Source organism: Portunus trituberculatus, chromosome 31, assembly GCF_017591435.1.
Source record: "Portunus trituberculatus isolate SZX2019 chromosome 31, ASM1759143v1, whole genome shotgun sequence".
Lineage (NCBI taxonomy): Eukaryota > Metazoa > Arthropoda > Malacostraca > Decapoda > Portunidae > Portunus > Portunus trituberculatus.
In genome coordinates this window covers 3,006,622-3,028,400 of record NC_059285.1, presented here as the reverse complement: position 1 = coordinate 3,028,400, position 21,779 = coordinate 3,006,622, and the positions used below count along the sequence as shown (strand labels likewise).

The window sequence follows — 21,779 nt, the reverse complement described above, 5'->3', positions numbered from 1 at the left end:
CTCTTGTACTACGTAGAATTATGGTAAAATATGGTAGTTTGCGGTAGGTTCTGGTGGTGTGCGGTAGTGCTTGGAGGCTTGTGGTTGTTAGTGATGGTGTGTGGTGGAAAGTTTTGATGCTTTGTGGTAGCTTATGGTGGTGTATGGAGGTATATGGCAGAATGTGGTGGCTTGTGGTAAGGTTTCGTGGTTTTGAGTAGGTTCTGGTGGTGTGTGGTAGTGTGCGGAGCCTTGTGGTGATGTGTGATGGTTTGTGATGGTGTGTGATTGGTTGCGGTGATGTGTGGTGGCTTATTGAGGCGTGTGAAGGCTTTAACGCTGGCTTTCTTTCACTTTTAGCTGTGATGTCGATGGTTTTTCTCTCCTCCTCTCCCTTCTATCCACTCCAGGCGTCAGTGTTTCTGCCTCAAGGGATGTATTTCCTGACAGCCTTGAAGCATTTAGTCTCCCTGGTTTTAAGTTCGCGCCCTCCTTTAGTTCTCCCTTCTTCTGCCCCGTCAGGCCTTTCATATCCTTTCATTCTCATCCTCTCATCTCTTGAAACATCACGCCCGAATCTCTCTTTTCTCGACCTTCACGTGTTTCGCTCTGTCAGTGAATCTGTCCCCTCATCATTTTCATCCCATAGTTTATGATTGCTGTTCCTGCCCTCAGCACACCACACCACAGACCACAGACCACACCCCACCACACAACACCACACCACACACCACGCCACATTGATCGCCAGCACGCCCTCAACCCGTGTGTGTGTGTGTGTGTGGCGGCCCACCCTCGGGAGGCAGGCGGCGTGGCCCTGGAATGCTGCACAGCCTGACTCTCCTGACCTCCGTGGACTCGTAATTTATGTCCTCCAGCATAAAAACTTCACGGCGGCTCTGCATTCACTCACTGTTACTCACCGTGACGTACGCGTGTTAAATTCGTTCACGCCGGGAATTCCGCGCCCTGTGTCCACCACATCTGCGTTGGGGGTGGCTGGGGTGGCAGGGGTGATGGCATATCTCATTAAATCCCATCAACAAATGAGTATCCGTGGTCCCGGCGGGGCAATGCTCCTGCCACGATGAATTAATGGACAAAACATTGGTCCGCTAGTTGAAATTTGCGCGCGGTGTGTAGACCAGACAGTAATGGTGGTGGGCAGGTGTGGTGGTGTGGTATGGTGGTGATGTGGTGTGGTGTGGTGGTAATGTGGTGTCGTGTGGTGATGGTGTGGTGGTGGCGGATCCTTTGATAAGAAATAATTTAACAGTGGAAGATAAATAAACAAGTTCAACCATTTAAAGATTATTTGTTCATAATTTTGCGAAGCACCAGACAAGTGGCGGATGGGAGTAACTGGCGGACAACACAGACTGCAGTAAGATTGTAGCCACTTCAGCCTTTGTGGTGCTGAAGAGCGTCGGTGTGTAGATTTGTCAGTTGTTGTGCTGTGTCCTGTTAGGCGACCCTCATGCTGATGACACTCACTTGTTATGCATTTTTGAAAATCACGTGTGACAATTGTTTTCCGATAAATCGTATAATGAGGCTGCCTCGCATACCTTGCCCTCCCTCGGCGCCACATCGCTGTTGTTACTGAGTTAGGAAGTGTAAGAAAACAACTTATTTTTATCATGCTTCCCTCTCACCACACACACACACACACACACACACAGCTCATCGATTATTGAAACACATCAGCAGGGTCGCGGCACTGAACCCTCAAACCCTTACACGGACCGCCGCCTCTAATGGTATAGCTCCTCCTTCCCTTCCTCCTTCCCCAGCGCTTCCCTTTCCCCCTCCCCGTCAGCCCCACGTCCGCAGCGCCCCGGCACGTGGTGGGCGGCAGGCGCGTTTCCTAAGTGCTGTGTTGTTGTGAGGTGCAAGCAGTGGCATTTATTTTCTATTTCTCCATATTTTCGCAGCACCTTCCATTGCCTCCCCGCGACTCAGGCTGTGTTGTGCTGTGGCCTTCCCTCCCACACCATTACTAGGATCCTATTCGTATTTAGAATCTTATCCTGAATAGTATAGTGTTTAATCTCTTGTCCCTTGTAATAAATTCTCTTAAAAGGTTTTAGAATTTTCTTAGAAGCATTCGTGATTTTACTTTAGAACGAGTTATTTTGTGCCATTTATAGAAAAGACAATCTCGTGACAATTTAACGAGGCAGTGGCGGTTGAAGAGAGTCCCAATGAGAGAGCCAAGCGTCATGAACACGGACCTTCGTGCAGAGTGGCGCATCAGACACCCCAGTAGCAATGACTTAAAACACGTCATCGGTCGTTATTCTTTTTGGCTTCCATTATCAGCCGACCTTTAACTTAATAAGCTTATCCCAAACAGCCTCTGAAGGACCAACACGTCTGCTGCTTTGTCCCTCTTTTATGTAATATTTGTTTAGCCACAAAACAGGTAGGTGATTCATAGCCAGCGCCCATACAGACATCATCAGCGCAGAACAGCATCTCTGGCCGGTGGAGTCGTGACGCGCAGCACAGGGCGTGAGGGGCAGTAAGCTTTAAAGGTCACCGCTTCGGTAGGCGAGACCCGCGAGGAGCCAAGGACAAGAGGAGTTAATGGACGCAGGAACTGGCAGCCTCGCGTCCATCATTCCCGCAGTGCAGGGCCCCGGTGGCTGGATCCGATCACTCAGAGAGGCTGGGGTAGGGTGGGTTGGCTGGGGTTCTGGAGGTGGTGGTGGTGGTGAGGGGTTGGGCTGGCCTCTCCTGCTTCCCTCACACCAGGCGGCAATCCTTTGAATCTGATTCCACGGCGCCCTTCGCTCAGAGAGTGTGGTCGTGTCACAAAGCTCTCTCTTTGACAGCTTGTTTACTGGTAGCAGGGAAGCACTCGCACACACACACACACACACACACACACACACACACAGGGTCAAGAGTCCTGATCCGTTTTAATTATTTACCGAGAGTTCAGTTCCGCGTCTGGCTTAGCAAACAAGTGTTCTCCTCGGGCAGCGTGCAGTGTGATAAGTAATGAGGTAGGAGAACATGAGCCAGCTTGTTGCGTCTCCACGAGGCTCTCCGCGGCGGTGATTGAATAATTAAGTCTCGGAAATCAGCAGCGGCGTTCGAAACCTTTGCTCGAGGTTCACTGAGTGAAGCACAGAAGCAGGACGGCGTTGCAGTGTTTGTGGCGCCGGCTGGAGGGACGAGCGGTAGGTCTGCTTTGCTGCACCGTCATGTGCTGTGAGGTGATGCCGGTGACCCCGCTCTCGTCCACCACCCCAAGGCCCAGTATATTGTTGGGGCGGCCAACGACCGGCAGCCACAGCAGCAGGCGTGTGGCGGTGGACGCGGTGGGAATAGTGAAAGTTCGCCAGACCTGGAGAGTGAGACACCCACCGCCTGTCCTGCCTGACGCGCCGCCCGTCACCGCACAATGGCGTGTGATGGGGCGGCGGAGCTGGAGACAGCGGCATCAGCGCGGTGACAGCTCGCATACAAGTGAGTACCCATTCAGCACCACTCAGGTGATTGACTCGCTGGCGAGATGGTCACCACCTGACGCCTCGTGATGCATAATACAACACCCGGGACACTCCGTCCTCCCCTCTGTGCGTGGAGGGATGCCGGATGGTCCTTCCCTTCTTCGGGCGGTACAGCAGGCGTTACGCTGTTGGAAGTTTAGTTTTACGGGGTGAGTGCGGCGCGTCCTTCACATGGCAGTGCTCGACCACACGCCTCGCAGCGAGGCACTGCATCACGCCATGAGTGATGCTGCGCCTGTAAAAGTCTCGGTGATTGGCTACTTTTCGGAGTCTCGTCGTAACTCTCACAGCTCTGAAATTCAGCGGCCTGCTGCCAGCACCCAGCACACACGGCGCGCCGCGGCTCTTGCTGCGTGGCGGGGACCTGCACGCAATAAATGTTTAGGCACAGCAGAGACGCCTTGCCTGGCGAGGCGGCAGCGTGCGGGGAATGCAACGCTAATTTGGTGTTCGCTGTCTGCTGCTGAAGCTGAATTTAGAAAACATGACAGGAATAAAAGAAATCAGCAAGATTCATTCTTGCAATGCACGTCATGAAGCCTCGGCTTGGCGGGGCACCAATTGCGCCCCGCAGCCTCGAGTGTTGGCTGCACGCACGGCCCCTTGCTCTGTCCTCACCACCATCTCATGACACTGCTCCCCCTGTAATGCCGCTCCTCGGCCCTGAGCGTGGCGCCGCGATCCAGTCAGCAAAACGTGACTCGCTGCACCTCACGCCGCCGCCCATGAACCGTCCCCGTCCGCCAAGTCTGCGCCCAGCAGCTGTCCCCATGCAGCCCACACTTGCCACACACCAGCCCTCTGCCCCGGTCCTCTCCCGCAACAATCTGCACCGTACATCCCTTCTCTTCCATTCTTGATCCTCCTGACAACCTAACCCGCACTCTCCTTATCACCGCGCCTCGCGTGGCCGCGGGTAGCAGCTCTGTAGGAACAAGGAATGAGCGGAGAGGCGCCCTGCTGCTTCAGCGTCACCGCATCATCTCCTCACGTCATTAGTGGCTCGCCCTCAGGATAACGCGCCACTCACCTCTCTCTCCCCCCCGCAGGTCCTCCATAACCTCCTCAACAAACTGACGCAGCTGGAGCGATACGAAGAAGGACTCGCCAAGGCTCCCGCGCCGCCCCTGTCGACTTCATCTCCCAGGTAGGTGTATTACTGCTTCCCTGCCCCCCTACCCCCGGCCCCCCATCCCACCAGCCGCTCCTTAGTCCACAGCTTAACCTTCCTTAGCGCTCATATCCTCTACCACCACCGCCACCTCCTCCACCAGCCAAGACTTTCCTTTACTCTCCTTCCACTATGGAAATTTCTGCCTTCCTCCTCCTCCTCCTCCTCCTCCTCCTCACAATTTAACGTACAGTGTCACAACCCAACGTTATAGAACTTCACCTCCCTTGCCACCAACTCCCCGGTCCCCCCCCTTCCCAAATACCCTAACCTACCCCGACCTCCCAACCTCCCCCACCTCCCCTTCCCTTCTTCCCTTCATCTATTCCTTCCTTCTCTTCCTTCCTCTTTCCATCTACCCACATCTACCACTGCCTCTTCCCCCCAACCCTCCCCACCCACACTGTTAGTTATGTATGTGGCAACCTGGCTAATTAGGCTCATGTTTCCACCCCTTACTCGACTAACTACACCTAACTACACCAAACTACTTCCTTCTCAACTGCCTCACTGCTCGAGCCTCCTTTATTTCGTCGTCACTGCTGTTTGATTCGTTTGGTTGTTAGAATTGTTGTTAATCTGTTTGTGATGAAGGTGTCATGTTGTGTGTGTGTGTGTGTGTGTGTGTGGTGAAATTCTAATGTATTCCGGTAATTAACTCATTTTTTTCTCGTTCTTTTCCTCCTTTTTTTTTTCTTTTCACTCATCTTGCTCTTTTACTTTTTCCTCCACCATTGTCCTCTTTATTTGCCCTCTTACTATTCTTCCTCCTCCACATTCATACCATTTCTTGCCCTCCTAATTCCTCTTACTTTCCTCCTATTCTTCCACTATCCACCTATATTTCCATTCCTCTTTTACCTCTCCTCTCCAACCCTACCCTCCTCTCCCCCACCCCAGCCTGTGGACATCACGGAGGTGTGCACGAGTCCTCTGGTGATGGCGCAGCAGCTGACACACGTGGAACTGGAGAAGCTGTCGTACATTGGACCGGAGGAGTTCGTGCAAGCGTTCGCCAAGGACAACCTAGACGCGTGCTACAAAGACCTCAAGAAAACTAGTAACCTTGAGTGTTACATCCAGTGGTTCAACAGACTCTCCTACCTGGTGGCCACGCACGCCTGTATGGTAAGTAGGCCTAGGTGGGAGTAAGGCTGGATTAGGTTAAGATTTTATTTTTTGGTTTTTTGTTTAGCTTAGTATTTTTTTTAGTTAGAGAGGAGGACTGGCTAAGGGCAACAAAAATATAAATGAAAAAAGGCTCACACAGTTAGTTGTCAGTCTCCTTAAAAGACCCGATAGAATTAGCCAAAGGATTTTGACTCGTGTGTTGAAACCTCCCTCTTGAATGAAGTCAAGTTAGGTTTGGTTTTTATGATCTGGTTAGGTGAAGATAGTGACGCGTTAAGGGAGGGACGAGTGTTGAGTATGACATAGAAAAGGTTAAACTGTAGGGGAAAGAGAGCTGGTTCGGGTAATGAAACGCTATTGGGTGATTGATGTATATAAAGGGAGATGGGATATTTGTGAGGATAGGGTAGAAGGGTAGAAAGGATTGGCTGGTAGGTGAAAGAGAGTGCGTGTTCGGGTAATGAAACGCTATTGAGTGATGGATATAAGAGAAAATGTAGATGATGTGGTATTTGTGAGGGCAGGGCAGAAGGAATGAGGCAAAGTAGAGCATTATAAGGCAAGATGGACCAAGCTATGGATTTATATAATAGAGTAACATAGGGGATGATAAAGTAGGTTAATGCAAGGGAAGACTGCAGTGTAAAAAAGGGATACAACAACACAAGGCAAAGAAGTGTAGGATGTTGATTAGGATGACATTGGGTAGGGAAGGATTATGGGAGACAAGAAGACAAGAAAACAAAGCTAGGTAGGGGCACAGAATAACAGGGTAGAGCAAGGCAGGGGTGGTGGTAATGATGTGGGTGGTAAAGACAAAGCTAGGTAGGTACACAGTATAGCAAGGTAGGGCAAGGCAGGGGTGGTGGTAATGACTAGTCTAATTATTTCAGGCTTAAGTGATAGGCAGGGGGCATAATGGCTCTAATGAATGGATGACTAACCTGAAGGCGCCGTAGTATTGGGATCGCATTACGCCGTGGCTGCATTGGCGGGGATTGGAGGAGAGTGAGTGGAGGAAAGAGGTGGATGTGTTGCTGTAGCGCTGGTCACGTGGATTTAAAATCGTCTCCCCTCGAGGATTTTTTGCACCCCTTGATAGAAAACGTGGCAGTGGTGACCGGGACCCACTGCTGACCAATCCTATCATCTGGTGGCACTTGCCTCGTAAAATGTCAGCCAGCGGGGACGTTTTTCCTCGCTTTTACAGACTTAATTGCTGATACCACGTGTCTCTCTCTCTCTCTCTCTCTCTCTCTCTCTCTCTCTCTCTCTGGTGTTGACTCGAATCTCAGCATAGTACAGGTTTAATATATTTTTCCCCCTGGCCGTGGTTGCTATGGGGAAGGTGTCTGGGTGTGCGGGGAGGCCTGGTGCTGGGTGACGCCGGGTGGGAGGCAGGAGTGACGCAGTTCTCACCCAGACAGAGCTCGTCACTCACTAATCACCCTTAACAGTGTGCTGGGAAGGTGTGGGAGAGTGAGTGAAGCAAATACACTGTGCTGAGTTCAAGGTTTAGCTCTGTGTATTATTAACCTCCTCTGTACCGTGACGCGTTTCCTTATTCATTCTGGTGATTATTTGGTGATTTTACACAGCTTCGGAAACTCATGTGGGAGATTGAGATGGTGAAGAATTTAACCATTAATCTTTGACCTCTATAGGCCCTTCCTAATGTCAATAAAATGGTCTAACTGTACACAAATCTCAAGGTAAAAATGAGTCCCAGTATTGAAGAGTTAACGTGGTGTGCAAGGCATCCGAGAGGAGCGGAGAGGATAGGCTTTGAGTAGTGAAAAGGTGACAGCGCGGCCAAACACTTCAATTAGTTCAGTCTCTCAGCCCCGCGCAGGTGTGAATACTGGAATGCAGGTGTCTAGTGGAGCCGTGCCGCTGTCCACCTGTCTGAATGCCTGCCTGCACGTCTAAGCAGATATTGTATTTTTAACACGTTTTAAAGTTGTGTCTTCCTTCCGCCGCCCATCAAGAGCCAGGAGTCACCACACGCTTGTAATGATGCCAGACACCACGCCGCCGCCACCACCACCACCACCACCGCCGCTACCGCCACCGCCGCCTCACCCTTGACTGCACGCCACTGATTCGGCTTGCTCGCTGAGACGTCACAGCGAGGCTTTACACTCTCAGGACAGACCTCGACCAGACTGTCATTATTTTTCCACGTACCTCGGCCAGACTGACATGATGTTTCCGGCACGTGTACATTTGAAGTTACTCCGAAAGTCGGCCGCTGGTGTAAGAGAAGGGAGGTTTCGCTTTTTTTCCGCGGTGGTGTAGAAGTGTTGTGGTGGTTTGCGTAGCTGTGACGCACGCGGCCCACACCGAGACAGTCTGCGTTCGCGCACCGCCGCTGTCTGGCAGGTAACGCAGTGGTGCAGCAAGGGACTCGAGAAATTTGATGTAGGAAAATTGGATTTACTTGGACAATTTCGCCCGGGAAATTGAATATGAAGTAAGGAGAATGGAAATATTAAAGTTCACCGGAGAATACAAAAGCTTAGCCATGAAGCTTTAAAACCCAGGAAAATTACGCCCACGTCTCCTCCATAGCTCCCAGCACGGCACAACGCTGCAACTCCCGCCACGAAACGAAATTATGGAGGAAAACGTCAAATATCCACTTTTGGGGAGAGCATTGGCGGCGGAAGGAGCGTCTTGTGAGCGTGTTAAGGGCCGTGTGTTGCAGCGCCCGAAGGAGGAGGAGGAGGAGGAGGAGGAACCGGGGCAGGGCGGCGGTGGGGGTGTTGAGTGGGGCGGGGCGGGGTAGTGAAGGGCGTGATGGAGAATGTAACAATAGATAGGCGATCCCGGTGGAGGTGAAGGAATTAAGGCGAAGAAGTGAAGGGAGAGTGAAAACGTATAGCTTCTTACTTCCCGAGAGAGAGAGAGAGAGAGAGAGAGAGAGAGAGAAAGTATAACCATGTGACCGTAACCAAGAAGTAACACGAACCACTGAAGTTATCTCTCGTGCTGGCGTTAAGGACTGATGGAAGGTTCTCTGTCTATGTTGGCGAGGGGCAGAGCAGAGAGTGGCAAGGAGGGAGTGTGCTGAGGCTGGCTGGGCTGTTTTCATGTGGCGGCCGAGGCAACACCCTGCAGCCATGTATCCCCTGGTAGAGAGAAAGACGAAGGATCACAAGCAGAGGGGACGTGTTTTACGATCTGAGCAAAGGGCCGGAGCTCCATTCGTTCCTCTGCTCGCCCTGCCTCACCTCACTCGACTGACGCTCAACACTTTAATACTAGCACGCATTTTTACCATGAGTTTTGTGTACCATTAGACGATTTTATTGATATTAGGAAGGGTCTATGGGGGTCAGAAGATTAATGGCCACAGTCTTCACTATTTTAATCCTAGACACAAGTTTCTGAAGTTGTGTAAAATCACCAAATAATAAGCAGAATGAATATGAAAATGCGTTATGGTACTCAGGGGCTGACCTTACCTAACGCTTCCCTAGCCCCTAATCCACCCTAAACCACCTCTCCACCTCACCAAACGTCACTGTTGTCCACCTTACCACCACATTCACTACTCCTAACCTAACCTAACCTAACCTAGCCACCTAATCCACCTTGAACTTTCTCTCCACCACACCTATACCAAACCCAGCACAGTCCACCTTACCACACCACTACTACCAACCCAACACCACCTTAATCCACTTCACTACCACTACCACCACCCACCACCCACCACCACTATTCCACCCTCTCCCCCACCCAAACCCTGCCTGATCCGATCCCTCACCCCAGCCAGGCCAGGAGGACTCGAAATGACCAGACTTGGAACTTAAACGAGGAGAATATAAGTGAAGTGAGTTGGGCGTGGAAGCAGAGAAAAATATCCAAGGCTTCTGGAGATTAAGACAAAATACATTAATAGTAAAGTGACTTAGATGAAGGCCATTAGTCAGACGCAGCGCTTGGTACTGCTGCAGGAGGAGGAGGAGGAGGAGGAGGAGGAGGAGGAGATGGAAATGGAGATGGTGTGGATGAAGGATGCAAGATGTGGAGAAAGTGTAGAAGTGAATGATAGCACGAGAATTAAGGAATTAGGGGAAGAAAATAGAGGAAAAGGGAATAGAGAAACAGAAAGTAAGCGGAGGAGAGAGTGGAGAACGTGTGAAAGTGGAGGATAGTGTGAGAACGTCGCCAGTTAGAAGGTGAAAGGTGGAGGAAGAGGAAGAGGAAGAGGAGCTGTGGGTGGAAGCGGGAGGAGAAGGAGATGGAGATGAAGATATTGTGGATGAAGGATGTAAGATGTGGAGAAAGTGTGGAAGTGTATGATACCATGAAAATAAAGGAACTAGGAGGTGGAAAGAGGAGGAAGAAGATGAGGATGGAAAAACAGAAAGTAGGTGGAGGATACAAGACAGTGTGGAGGAACGTGTGGAGAACGTGTGAAAGTGGAGGATATTGTGAGAACGTAGCCAGGTAGATGGTGAGAGGAGGAGGAGAAGGAGGAGGAGGAGGAGCTGTGAGTGGAGGAGGGTGGAGGATGCAAGACGAAAGAAATGAAAGGATGGAAAAATATGAGGGTTTAGGATGGAGAGGGTATGAAAGTGGAAGAGTATGAGAATGTAGGCAGGTGGAGGTGGAGGCAAAGGAGGTGTAGGCACTAGTCACATGGCGCTGGAGAAACTGATGAGAGAGAGAGAGAGAGAGAGAGAGAGAGAGAGAGAGAGAGAGAAAGAAAGAAGTGACTTGATATTATAATTTTTTTTCCTCCCATTTTCTTTCCCTTGATAGTGCGAAGAAAACGAAATGAGGCGGATATGTGAAGAGATGGAGGCAAGAAGTGAGGGTCCTAAGAGAGAGAGAGAGAGAGAGAGAGAGAGAGAGAGAGAGAGAGAGAGAGCTAACTTAACCTAACCTAACTTAACTGCTGGTACTTACAAAAGGGATTGCTCTGGTTTCCCTGAAGTGAGGGGAAAAGTGAAGGGCCTTGAGGGAGATATGAAGAATGGGGAAAGAGATGAAGGAAGATATGATAAGGAAGGAGAGAAGAATACAGAAGCAGCTGAAGATGAGTGGAAGGAACAAGAAGGAATAGGGAAAGAGATGGAAAAAAAATAAGGGAAAGAGGGGAAAAGGACAGAGAAATCGGGAAAGAGATAGAAAGAAGATTTAGGAAGAAGGAAAAAGGAATAAAGTAGAGATGGAAGAAGGTATAAAAGGAGAGAAGATGGAGGAGGATATTGAAAGGAAGGTGAAGAAAGAAATATGAGAGGTGGAATAGAATACTATAGAGACGAGATGGAAGAAAAAAAGGTAGAAAAGTGTGAGAGGGGAAGTGGAGGGGGATAAGGAAGGAGAAGAGGTGAGGGAGGAAAGGAGGACTCGTGGTGGAGGAACAGGAGAGAAGAAGTAGGAAGGGGAATGTTGGGGTAGAGAGATGGGGAAGTAGAAGTAGTAGTAGTAGTAGTAGTAGTAGTAGTAGTAGATGACACCACCAGAGATACATTACAGCATAGGATTTAGAGGATAGTAAGCCTGGTGAAGTAAGGGTTGGGGCGCGGCGAGGCACTGTGAGCGGCCCGCGGGGACAGAACGTGGGGGCTGGAGGAGGCTGGAACATAACGAGGCGGAGGCAGTTATAGTAATAGTGATTGTTCCTGGAGGAGGCAGTGACGGTGGAAGTGGCAGTGGCGGTGGTGGTGGAGAACAGTGATAGAAGTCGATGAATAGTGGTGGGTTAAAGAAATAGTAATAGTGAATGTTGTAGGTGGTGGTGGTAGTTGTGGTGGAGGAGAGAGGGGTGGTGATTAGTAGCAGTAATAAATAGGAAGACAGGAAAGGCGATAAGTGTTAATGGAGGGAAAAAGTGGAAAGAAAGAGCAAAACAAAAGAGAAAGGGAGGAAGAAAAAGGTGAAAGGGGGAAAACAGATTAGTAGCAGTTGTAGGAAGACAAGAAAGACGAGAGGTGACATTGTAAAGAAAAAAAAGATGGAATGAAAGAAAGAAAGAAAAAAAGAGAGTTGAGACAGTAAAGAAAAAAAAGATGGAAAGAAAGAAAGAAAGAAAGAAAAGAAAAAAGATACTTGAGACATAGTAAAGAAAAATAAAGAAGGAAAGAAAGAAAAAGAAAATCAGAGTCGAAAAGTGAGTTAAGAAAAAAATGAATGGACTCAAAGAAACACAAGCAGAAAAAAAAAAAAAGCAAAAAGGACATCACTATCATTCGAGACACATTTAATGACAGCCTGAAAATAAACAAAATGGAGGAAAGAAGTTGAATTGATTAAGAGTAATAGCCAAACTCCTTACGACAGTCTACCTAATTACTGTGGCTTCATTTACGTTCCGTCCCTCCAGCTTAAGACATCACTCGGAATGGTCTCTCCTGGTAACGGTTAAAAAATATATATTCACTGAAGTTATATAAGAGTGACAACTTAGAACACTACTGCATCATTGAGGGGGGGAAGAGAGAGAGAGAGAGAGAGAGAGAGAGAGAGAGAGAGAGAGAGAGAGAGAGAGAGAGAGAGAGCAGAAAGGCAACAAAATACGTTCTCTCTCTCTCTCTCTCTCTCTCTCCAAAATGCGCGCGCACACACACACACACACACACACACACACACACACACACACACACACACACACACACACACACACACACACAAAGGTAAAAAGAGAGAGGAAGACCTGTTGCTTGACTTGTGCATCATGTAAAGCAGCACATCACCTGGGAATGTTTGTTTTGCACGAGGACAATGCGTTTCCGTGCTAAATTTACGAGAGAAAGTAACTCACACTGTCCCGGCAAGGCTAGGCGAGGCGGGGTGTTGTGGGACAGGACAGGGCGGGGCAGGACCGGGGCTGGGCTAGGCTGGGCGACACTGACTTTAGAATGCCGCGACCGTGTGCTGAAGATTGTGAAGTGGAGCGCGTCAGTAGTGCATAAACCGAAACTTTACATTTTGTTAAGGAATTTAGCCTTTTTTCTATGTGTGTGTGCGTGCGTGTGTGGAGTTAGTTAAATGTATTACCTTATTAAGCCATCACCTCTTCTTTGTGTCTCCATAAAGTTAGATTTTATGAAGGGAAACAGGAAAGGTCTTTGAGTGTTCTAGGCAACATAACAAAGGTGAGGTGACGTAAGCAGTATTCTCAGGATCAGTAATGAGGATGGAGCAAGAACTAATGAGATGAACCTTAGAAAAACAAAAAAATAATAATAAAACAAAATAAAGGAAAAGAGATGGGGAGGAATTGATATTTAACCCCTTCAATACTGGGACGCATATTTTTTATCATGAATTTTGGCCATGATTAGACGGTTTTATTGACATTACGAAGGGTCTATGGAGGAAAGAAGATTAGTGGCCAGAAAGTCTTCACCATATTGAATCCCCGACATGAGTTTCTGAGGCTGTATAAAGTCACCAAATAGTGAGCAGAATAAATACGAAAACGTGTCAAGGCACTGAAGGTGTTGAACAAAGTGGTAGATGAATGGAAGACACTGCAATTACCTTCCTAGTACTGAGTGACATTAGGGAGCTTTAGAAAATTAGACAAATATATGGTGGAAATTAGCAGGTGTATGTATGCATGCGTGTATGTATGTATGTGATAGAGAGACAGCTACGTGGAGTCCTGATGGCTTCTTGCAACTTTCCCTTATTTTCTTATCACAAGGCATCGGGTAATCAAGAACAAGCTAATGACTCCTGCTCTTAACTCGAAGCAGCCAAGCACACTCTCCTCCTCGTTAGAAGCATTAAGTTGTTTGTGCAGAGTCAGGGCGAGGGTAATGTAGCGACCAGCAAATTATCTCCACCTAAACACGCGTTATACTGGCCTGGAATAATGTCATGTTTAAAACTCCAATAATAAGACAACAATGACTCGTGTGGCAGCGAAAACACGTCGAGTCTTGCATGTGCTTGTCAGTGTTCTCGTTTAATGATGCAAGTGTTTAAATTGTGTTTTTTCGAAGGGAATATTTTGTGTAATAGATTCTACTTGGCTCTTGTGGCTCTTGTCCCCGCCAGTATAGATCGCGAGGTGGTAGAGAGAGAGAGAGAGAAGTAGGAACAGGAGTAAACGAGTCTCATTGTCTGTTTCTTATCACCACACTACTAGAAAAAAAAATAAAATAAATATAGAGAGAAAAGAAAATGAAGAGAAAAAAAATCTACACGCATAAAACACATGGAAATTTACAACAGCTGTACATCACTGAGGGGGGAGAAAAGATATTACGATGGAAAAAAATATTAGGAGCATAACTTAACGTAGCACTTAAGTATTATAGGAAAGAGAATTATGTAGCAATTAAGGAGGAAAATAAGTTACTTGGGGGAAAGGAAAGGGAAAGTTTGCCGAGGGAAGAGAGAGGGAGAGGAAGGCTGGCGTAGGTTAAGTTTGGAGGGAAGGGATACAGAGGGAAAAGGGTGAAGAAAGTTTGGTAAGGGAGAATTTGGTGGGGAGGGAGATGGTGTGTTAAGGGAAAGAAGGGATAGAGATGAGGAAGATGGAAGGGAGAAGGGAGATGACTTGATAGGGAAGACTAAGGGAGATGGTACAGGAGAAGGGAAAGAGGGGAGAGAAGAAATGGAAGAGAAAGAAGGGATAAGAAGGAAAGAGGAAAGAAAGTGAAGAAGAAGAAGAAGAGGAGGAGGAGGAGGGAAGGTTAAGGTAGGAAGTTTAGAGTAGAGGAAGTAGTGGAGAAGGAAAATGGAGGATAAAGTTTAGAAGAGGGAAAAAGAAAAAATAATCTTGTGTGGTGTGAGAGAGAGAGAGAGAGAGAGAGAGAGAGAGAGAGAGAGAAAGGGTGGATGGGGGGGGTATATTTACGACCTTATCCTCTCTTCTCCGTTTCCCCACCACACTCCCCTCTCCACACCACACTTCCCTCCTTCCCCTTCCTCTTCCCCTTCCCCTTTCCCTCTGCTACTCTCTCCCTTAACGTCTTAAAATATATACACACTACCCGCAACATTTATCAACGCTCAGAACACACACACACACACACACACACACACACACACACACACACACACACACACACACACACACACACACACACACACACACACACACACACACACACACACACACACACACACACACACACACACACACACACACACACACACTCACACACACACACATTCACACACACACACACACACACACACACACACACAACAAACAGTATTCATCTAAGTGTACATTGACCAAACTCAACTCTAAAAACACACATTCTATACAATAACAAACAGTATTCATCAATTTTACCTAATAAGTAAGTAATCACACACCCAGATGCTCACACTCACCCAAGTCCTGCACACATCTGCCTATCCAGCTCTCTAATGCAAGACTTAACCAGTACTTTCAACCATCTATCCCTTTCTCTGGTAAGCTGGAACTCCCTACCTACCTATTCCTGTTTTCTCATCTACCTATGACTTGAATTCATTTAACCCCTTCAGTACCATGACGCGTTTCCATATTCATTCTGCTTACTGTTTGGTGATTTTGTACAGCTTCAGAGACTCTTGTGAGGGATTGAAATAGTGAAGACTGTGGCCATTAATATTCTGCCCTCCATAGACCTTTCCTAATGTCAATAAAATGTCTAATCGTACACTAATCTCAAGGTAAAAATGTGTCCCATTACTGAAGGGTTAAGAGGGAGGAAGGTTTCAAGACATTCAACCCATTATTTTGGCTGCCTCTCATGACCTTGTTTGGGGACTGGCATCTCAGTGGGGCTTTTTTCTTTTTTGTTTTTGTTTGACCTTACAGTTTTCCCCCGTCAAAAAAAAAAAAAAAAAAAAACCACACACACACTTTGCAACATGTCACAACAGGACGTGCACGGAAGGATGCATTACCGAGGAGCACGTCAAGGCACGGCGGGTACGGATGGGTGTGATGGCGAGCCGGTAATTAGCTTCGTAATCAGATAAATGGGTGGCAGAGCGGCGGGTACTGGCGATCCTCATTAAGGGCTCCAATAATTTATCTCCAATAATTTAGCGATCCCATCAGTCAAGGCAGCGGTTCCTATACTTGGGACATTCCGCGGGGACCAAGGAAATCCGATAGTGGTTAAGTTAGGTTAGGTTAGGTTAGGTTTCCGCTTGTCTCTGTGGCTCTTTAAGGGAAATTAAGCTATGTGGTTTGATTAGATAAGGTTAGGCTTTGGTTAGGCTTGTTTTTTTTTATGCAAGAGGGAAACTAGCCAAAGGTAACAGGAAATAAAAAAAAAAAAGGCTTACTTCAAATGCCTGTTCCCTAAAAAGTTTGGTCTGGTTTGGTTATTTTCGGGTTGGGTTAGGTTGGGTTAGGTTAGGTTAGGTTAGGTTGGATTAGGTTAGGTTAGATTACGTTAGGTTTGGTTTGGTTTGGTTAAGTTAGGTTATGTTAGCTTTGGTTAGCTTTTGTGGTTCTTTAAGAGTGATGAAGCTTTGTGGTTTGCTGGCAGTGGCTTTGTTTGTTAGAAAAAAAATGAAGCTGCAGCCATTTTTTTTTTTTTTTTTTTTTGCTTTGTTTGTTAAAGAAAAGGAAGCTATTGGGAGACGTTTCCTTGTTGTGGCTTGATTTATAAGGGGAAGGAAGCTATAGGGAATGGTTTGCTGGCTTTGTAAGGAAAAGAAGTTCCAGGGAGAGGATTGCTGGATGTGGCTTTGCTTATAAGGGAAAAGAAGCTACAGAGATATTAAAAAGATAGAAAAATAGTATTGCCTTATTTAGCTTAACAGTACAGTATCCGAGCCGACCATGAAAGTTACTGGTGTGTTTGCTAATGACTTTGTGACTGTGTTTATCAGGAGAAAAAGTATAGGGATTGAAATAGATTAGGAGAATATAGATTAGGAGAATATAGATTAGGAGAAAATAGATTAGGAGAATATAGATTAGGAGATTATAGATTAGGAGAATATAGATTAGGAGAATATAGATTAGGAGAATATAGATTAGGGGAATATAGCTTTGTTAAACTTACCTAATCTTATCTTTGACACACGGCCAGATCAAGGAAACTAGTGTAGCTTTGTGTTTATAAAGAAAAGAAAGCAAAAAGGAAGGAAAAATATAGGAAATGTGATTTGGTATACTAATAACAAGTGCAATACCAAAACACACCAATATTTTAGTGATAGATCTTCCAAGTAACATATTTTTTCAGTTGTTTTTACCTGTACTATTATTTTTTTTTCATCCCTGCCCCCAGTTTTTTCCTACGCCACATTTCCTCAGTGCTTCGTTAACGCCGAGACGAAAATTCAACTGAACTCAACATAAACCAAGCAGATCTCGCAAAACTTGACACAAACGTCCTTGAGTTAGATTGATAGTGACCGCCATTAAGTTCTCGCAGTATATCTCTCTGGGCGCGGCAATTTGTAAGTTTTGTAGGAGTGACGAATGAGCGAGTGGCTGCGTGGCGTGGATGGCGTGGCGATACTTTACGAGGTGCGAGTGTGGCGGCGTGGCGGTGACTGTCTACCTGCCTGCCTGCCTGCTGTCTGCCTGCCTGCCTGCCTGCCTGTCTACCTGCCTGTCTATCTACTTACCTGACTTGCCTGCTTACCTCTGCCAATATTCAGAAATGCTTTGATCTCTCACCACGACTATTTTCAAAGGCCACAGAGATGATTAGCCGCGTTTTCAAGACTATTTCTCCTTTTTTTTATTAATCTTCATTGTTAACTTGTCACTAGAATCGTATCTGCCTGCTTACCTGTGCCAATATTCAGAAATGCTTTGTTCTCATCACAACTATTTTTAAAAGGCCACAGAGATGAGTAGCCGGGTTTTCAAGACTTTCTCCTCTTTTATTAACATCTTCAGTACTGGGACACATTTTCACCTGGAGATATTTTGTATACGATTAGACCATTTTGTATACATTAAGAAGGGTCTATAGAGGTCAAAAGATTAATGACCACAGTCTTCACCTTTTAATCCCCCACATGAGTTTCTGAAGCTGTTTGAAATCATCAATTAGTAAGCAAAATTAATGTGAAAACGCGTCATGGTACTGAAGGGGTTAATGTACATTGTTAACTCGTCACTAGAATCATAAAAATATAATATCAATAATAAAAAAACCTAAGAACTGGTGCAACTCTAGCTTCAAGTGTAGGTGAATGGAACGGACTCGATAATCAGGTTGCCAGTGGTGAGTCATTAGAGAGCTTTGAGGGAAGATTAGAAAGGTGTGTGGATGGGGACGGTAGGTGGAAGTAGGTAGGTGTACGTCACTGAGGGCCTGCCACGTGTAGCTCTGATGGCTCCCTCCAGCTTTTCTTACTTTGTTCTTCACTGGAAACTTTTTTATGAGAATGATATGCTGACTTTGAACTTTTGTGTTATATGAATAGAAAGCTTATTTATTTATTCATTAATTAATATTTATTTATTTATTTATTCGCGGAGCAGCAGTATTTCACAATATGATCGCTGAGTGCTTGCTGTAAAGGCGCCATTTGCCTCATCAATCATTAAGTTGCCTGCATTATCTATTAATGGCCCAAGGGATGAAAAGAGAGAGAGAGAGAGAGAGAGCCGAGTGTGTGTGTGTGTGTGTGTGTGTGTGTGTGTGTGTGTGTGTGTGTGTGTGTGTGTGTGTGTGTGTGTGTGTGTCAACGTTTACTGAATTAATGGACCGTTCGGATAATTACCATATTGAGGGTGTTTTAATGGTCCATAAGTCTCTCTCTCCCATTGTGTTGCAGTGCAGTTAAGGGCCAACAAATCTGCTGTAGTTTGTTCTTCCTTTACGTTCCTTTATGTTGCATCACTCACGGTGTGTATCTGTAACTAATTGATTCTCTCTCTCTCTCTCTCTCTCTCTCTCTCTCTCTCTCTCTCTCTCTCTCTCTCTCTCTCTCTCTCTCTCTCTCTCGCTCTCGCTCCCCGCAGCACGTGAAGAGGAAGCAGCGCGTGCGGGTGATTGAGTGGTGGGTGGAGGTTGGGCGCGAGTGCTTCAACATCGGCAACTTCAACTCCCTCATGGGCATCATCGCGGGCCTCAACATGTCCCCCGTGTCACGCCTCAAGAAGACGGTGAGTGACTGGTGGTGGTGGTGGTATCTTGTTTGATGTTCATATATATATATTTTTTTCTTTATTTTACTTTATTTATTTTTTTTTCTTTATTTCTGTGATTATTGGTGGTGTTGTTGTTGTTGGTGGTGGTGGTGGTGGTGGTGGTGTTGGTGCTGGTGGTAGTCGATATGTTGTATTGTTTTACTTTTTTCTTTTCGTTTTCTTTTTCATTGTCGTCGTTTTCTTTCACTTTTTTTCCTTCTTTGTCTTAATTTTCATTGTTTTTGTCAGATTTCATTCACTCAAGTTTTTTTTTTTCTTTAATCACTTTTTTTCTCATTTTTTTTTCAACGGTACTGATTTTTTGCATATTTGTTTATTCTCTCTCTCTCTCTCTCTCTCTCTCTCTCTCTCTCTCTCTCTCTCTCTCTCTCTCTCTCTCTCTCTCTCTCTCTCTCTCTCTCTCTCTCTCTCCCATCACCCCCATCACCCCCTTTCGTCACAGAATTAATGGATTTCACCGTTGCTTTAGTTTTGTGCATGTTCCCTTTTCGTCAGTGTGTTGTTCTTGCTGTCCTTGTTGTCCTTGTTGTTCTTGGCCTGTTCTGCTGGGGGTGGTGTGTTGCGGCGTAGGAGAATTGTTCGCCTCCGCTGTGTTGTTGATGGTATGTTGCAGTTTTTCTCCTTGTGTTCCTTGGTTGTCTGTCTCTCTGAGTTGAGTTGCGTTTGTGTTATTTTGGGAGGCATTTTTTAACCTCCTTTCCATTCCCTGCTTTGCCTCTTTGGTGTTGTTAGTTGTTTTTCGTTCTGTTGCCTTATCAGTAAGTCTGTTTGTCTGTCTGTCTGTCTGTCGGTCTTGTTCTGTTTTATTTATTTATTTTTTTTTTTTTATTTGGTTTTTGTTTTGTTATGTCCTTTACTGTGTGTGTGTGTGTGTGTGTGTGTGTGTGTGTGTGTGTGTGTGTGTGTCGTGAAAATGGTGTTGCCTCGCTTTAATTTATATTTTCAGTTTTCCTTCACTGTTTTGTCTTTTTCTTATCATATTTTCTCTTGTTTATTCTTTTTTTTTTTTTTTTTTGCTTCTATTTATATCAGTTGCTTTGTGTAGCGTTAATCTCTCTCTCTCTCTCTCTCTCTCTCTCTCTCTCTCTCTCTCTCTCTCTCTCTCTCTCTGGCATGGTATGTGTTATTGTTTGACGCGAAAACGTGAAAAATGTTCCTTTCACTTCCCTTTGTGTTTGTATTTCTGTTGAGTGTGTATTGTGTTAGTGTACTCTCTCTCTCTCTCTCTCTCTCTCTCTCTCTCTCTCTCTCTCTCTCTCTTTCTCTTTCTCTTTCTCTTTTCTCTCTCATGGTATTCACTTCCGCTATTCTCTTTTTTACATATTTCATTTTTTTTTTTTTTTTCGTTTCCTTCCATTCTGTGCCTCGGTGTCAATTTCTTCGTGCACTATTCAATTCTAATCTTTTTCTCTCTATTATTTTTCTTCTGTTCGTCTCTCCTCTTGCCTTTCGTTCACTTTTCCTTCTCGTTTTTACTGTTTTCTTCTTCCTTTTATCTCTTCTTCTCCTTGTCCTTTTTTTTTTTTTTTTTTTCCTTGGTGGTGGTGGTGGTGGTGGTGTGGTGGTGGTGGTTCGCTTAGTGTTTATTCTTTTGTTTATTGTTCGTTTTTTTTTTGGCGGGAAAAAGGTTTGCATTGTTTTGGTTGGAAGGATTTGCTTAATTTTGTTTATTTTATCATTTATTTTTATTTTTCTCGTCTTTTATTTTTTACTTTTTTTTTTTTAAAGCTGAAATGTTTGTTTAGTTTTCTTTATTCGATCATTTTTTTCTATTTTATTCGTGTCTTATATTTTTACTTTATTTCGTTTTTTTTTTATTGACATTTTATATTTTTAGTTTTATTTTCTGTTAAGGCTCAAATATTTACTTAGTTCTCTTTATCTTTTTATCATCATTCATTTTTTTTTTTTTACTTTTCATTTATTCGCGGTTTTTTTTCTTTTATTTTCTTTAAGGCGGAAATGATCAGTGTAGTTTGAACATTGTATTGTGTGGCTGGGAATCCTGCCTTTTTTTTTTTATTTATTTATTTATTGTTTTATTTATTTATTCTACATATTCATTTACATATTTTCGAGAATGTTCGTTTAGTAAGAGGTTTGTAAGAGGTTCGCGAGAATGTTCGGTTTGTAAGAGGTTCGTTTTCGAGAGTTTGCACTTGTGAGGCACTTGGAGTCTTGGCTGCGAGTGGTTTGTATTGTGTGGTGTGGAAAAATGTTCCTTTCGTTTTGACTCAAAGCTGGTTTTAGTTTAAGCTTGATTTTTTTTTCTTTTCTTTTTTTTCATAGCTGGAAATAGTTGGGGGGGGGTTTTCTATGGCTGGAAAAGGTTTGTGTCTTTGTGGATGGCAAGATTTGTTTCGTCTTGACTGGAAGTGTTCTGTTTCTTTTTTTTTTTTTTTTTTTTTTTTTTTTTTATTTATTTATTTATTTTATTTATTTTTTTTTTTTTTTTGCTGGAAATGGTTTACTTTACTTTTTGCTAGAAATTTTTTGCTTTTAGATGGAAACGCTTTGTAGAAATTTAAGTAGAAAAAACGTCATTTTGAGGAAGTCTCTCTCTCTCTCTCTCTCTCTCTCTCTCTCTCTCTCTCTCTCTCTCTCTCTCTCTCTCTCTCTCTCTCTCTCTCTCTCTCCTTTAACTGGAAATGGATTGTTTCCTCTTGACTGGAAGTTTTGTTTCAGGTGGAAATGTTTTGTAGCAATTTGGATAAAAAAAAAAAAAACTGCTGCTTCGTTCCTGGAAATCGTTTGGATGGAGAGAGATTTTTTTTTCGTTCTCTAAGAAAAAAATAAACTAAACTTCTCAATGACAATAGTTTCCATACATTGACTAGATTACATACTTCACTTCTGTTTTCCTTTTAATTTATCGGTC

At 45.2% G+C, this 21,779-nt stretch overlaps 1 protein-coding gene across 1 annotated transcript in view; it reads left to right on the top strand.

The window, feature by feature from the left end:
* Positions 1 to 21,779, top strand: part of LOC123511685 (ras-GEF domain-containing family member 1B-like) — a 409,983-nt gene that overhangs the window by 377,873 nt on the left and 10,331 nt on the right. Inside the window, 3 exon segments of the mRNA XM_045267742.1 lie at positions 4,550 to 4,651; positions 5,572 to 5,799; positions 18,713 to 18,856. Coding sequence (XP_045123677.1) covers positions 4,550 to 4,651; positions 5,572 to 5,799; positions 18,713 to 18,856 — 474 coding nt within the window.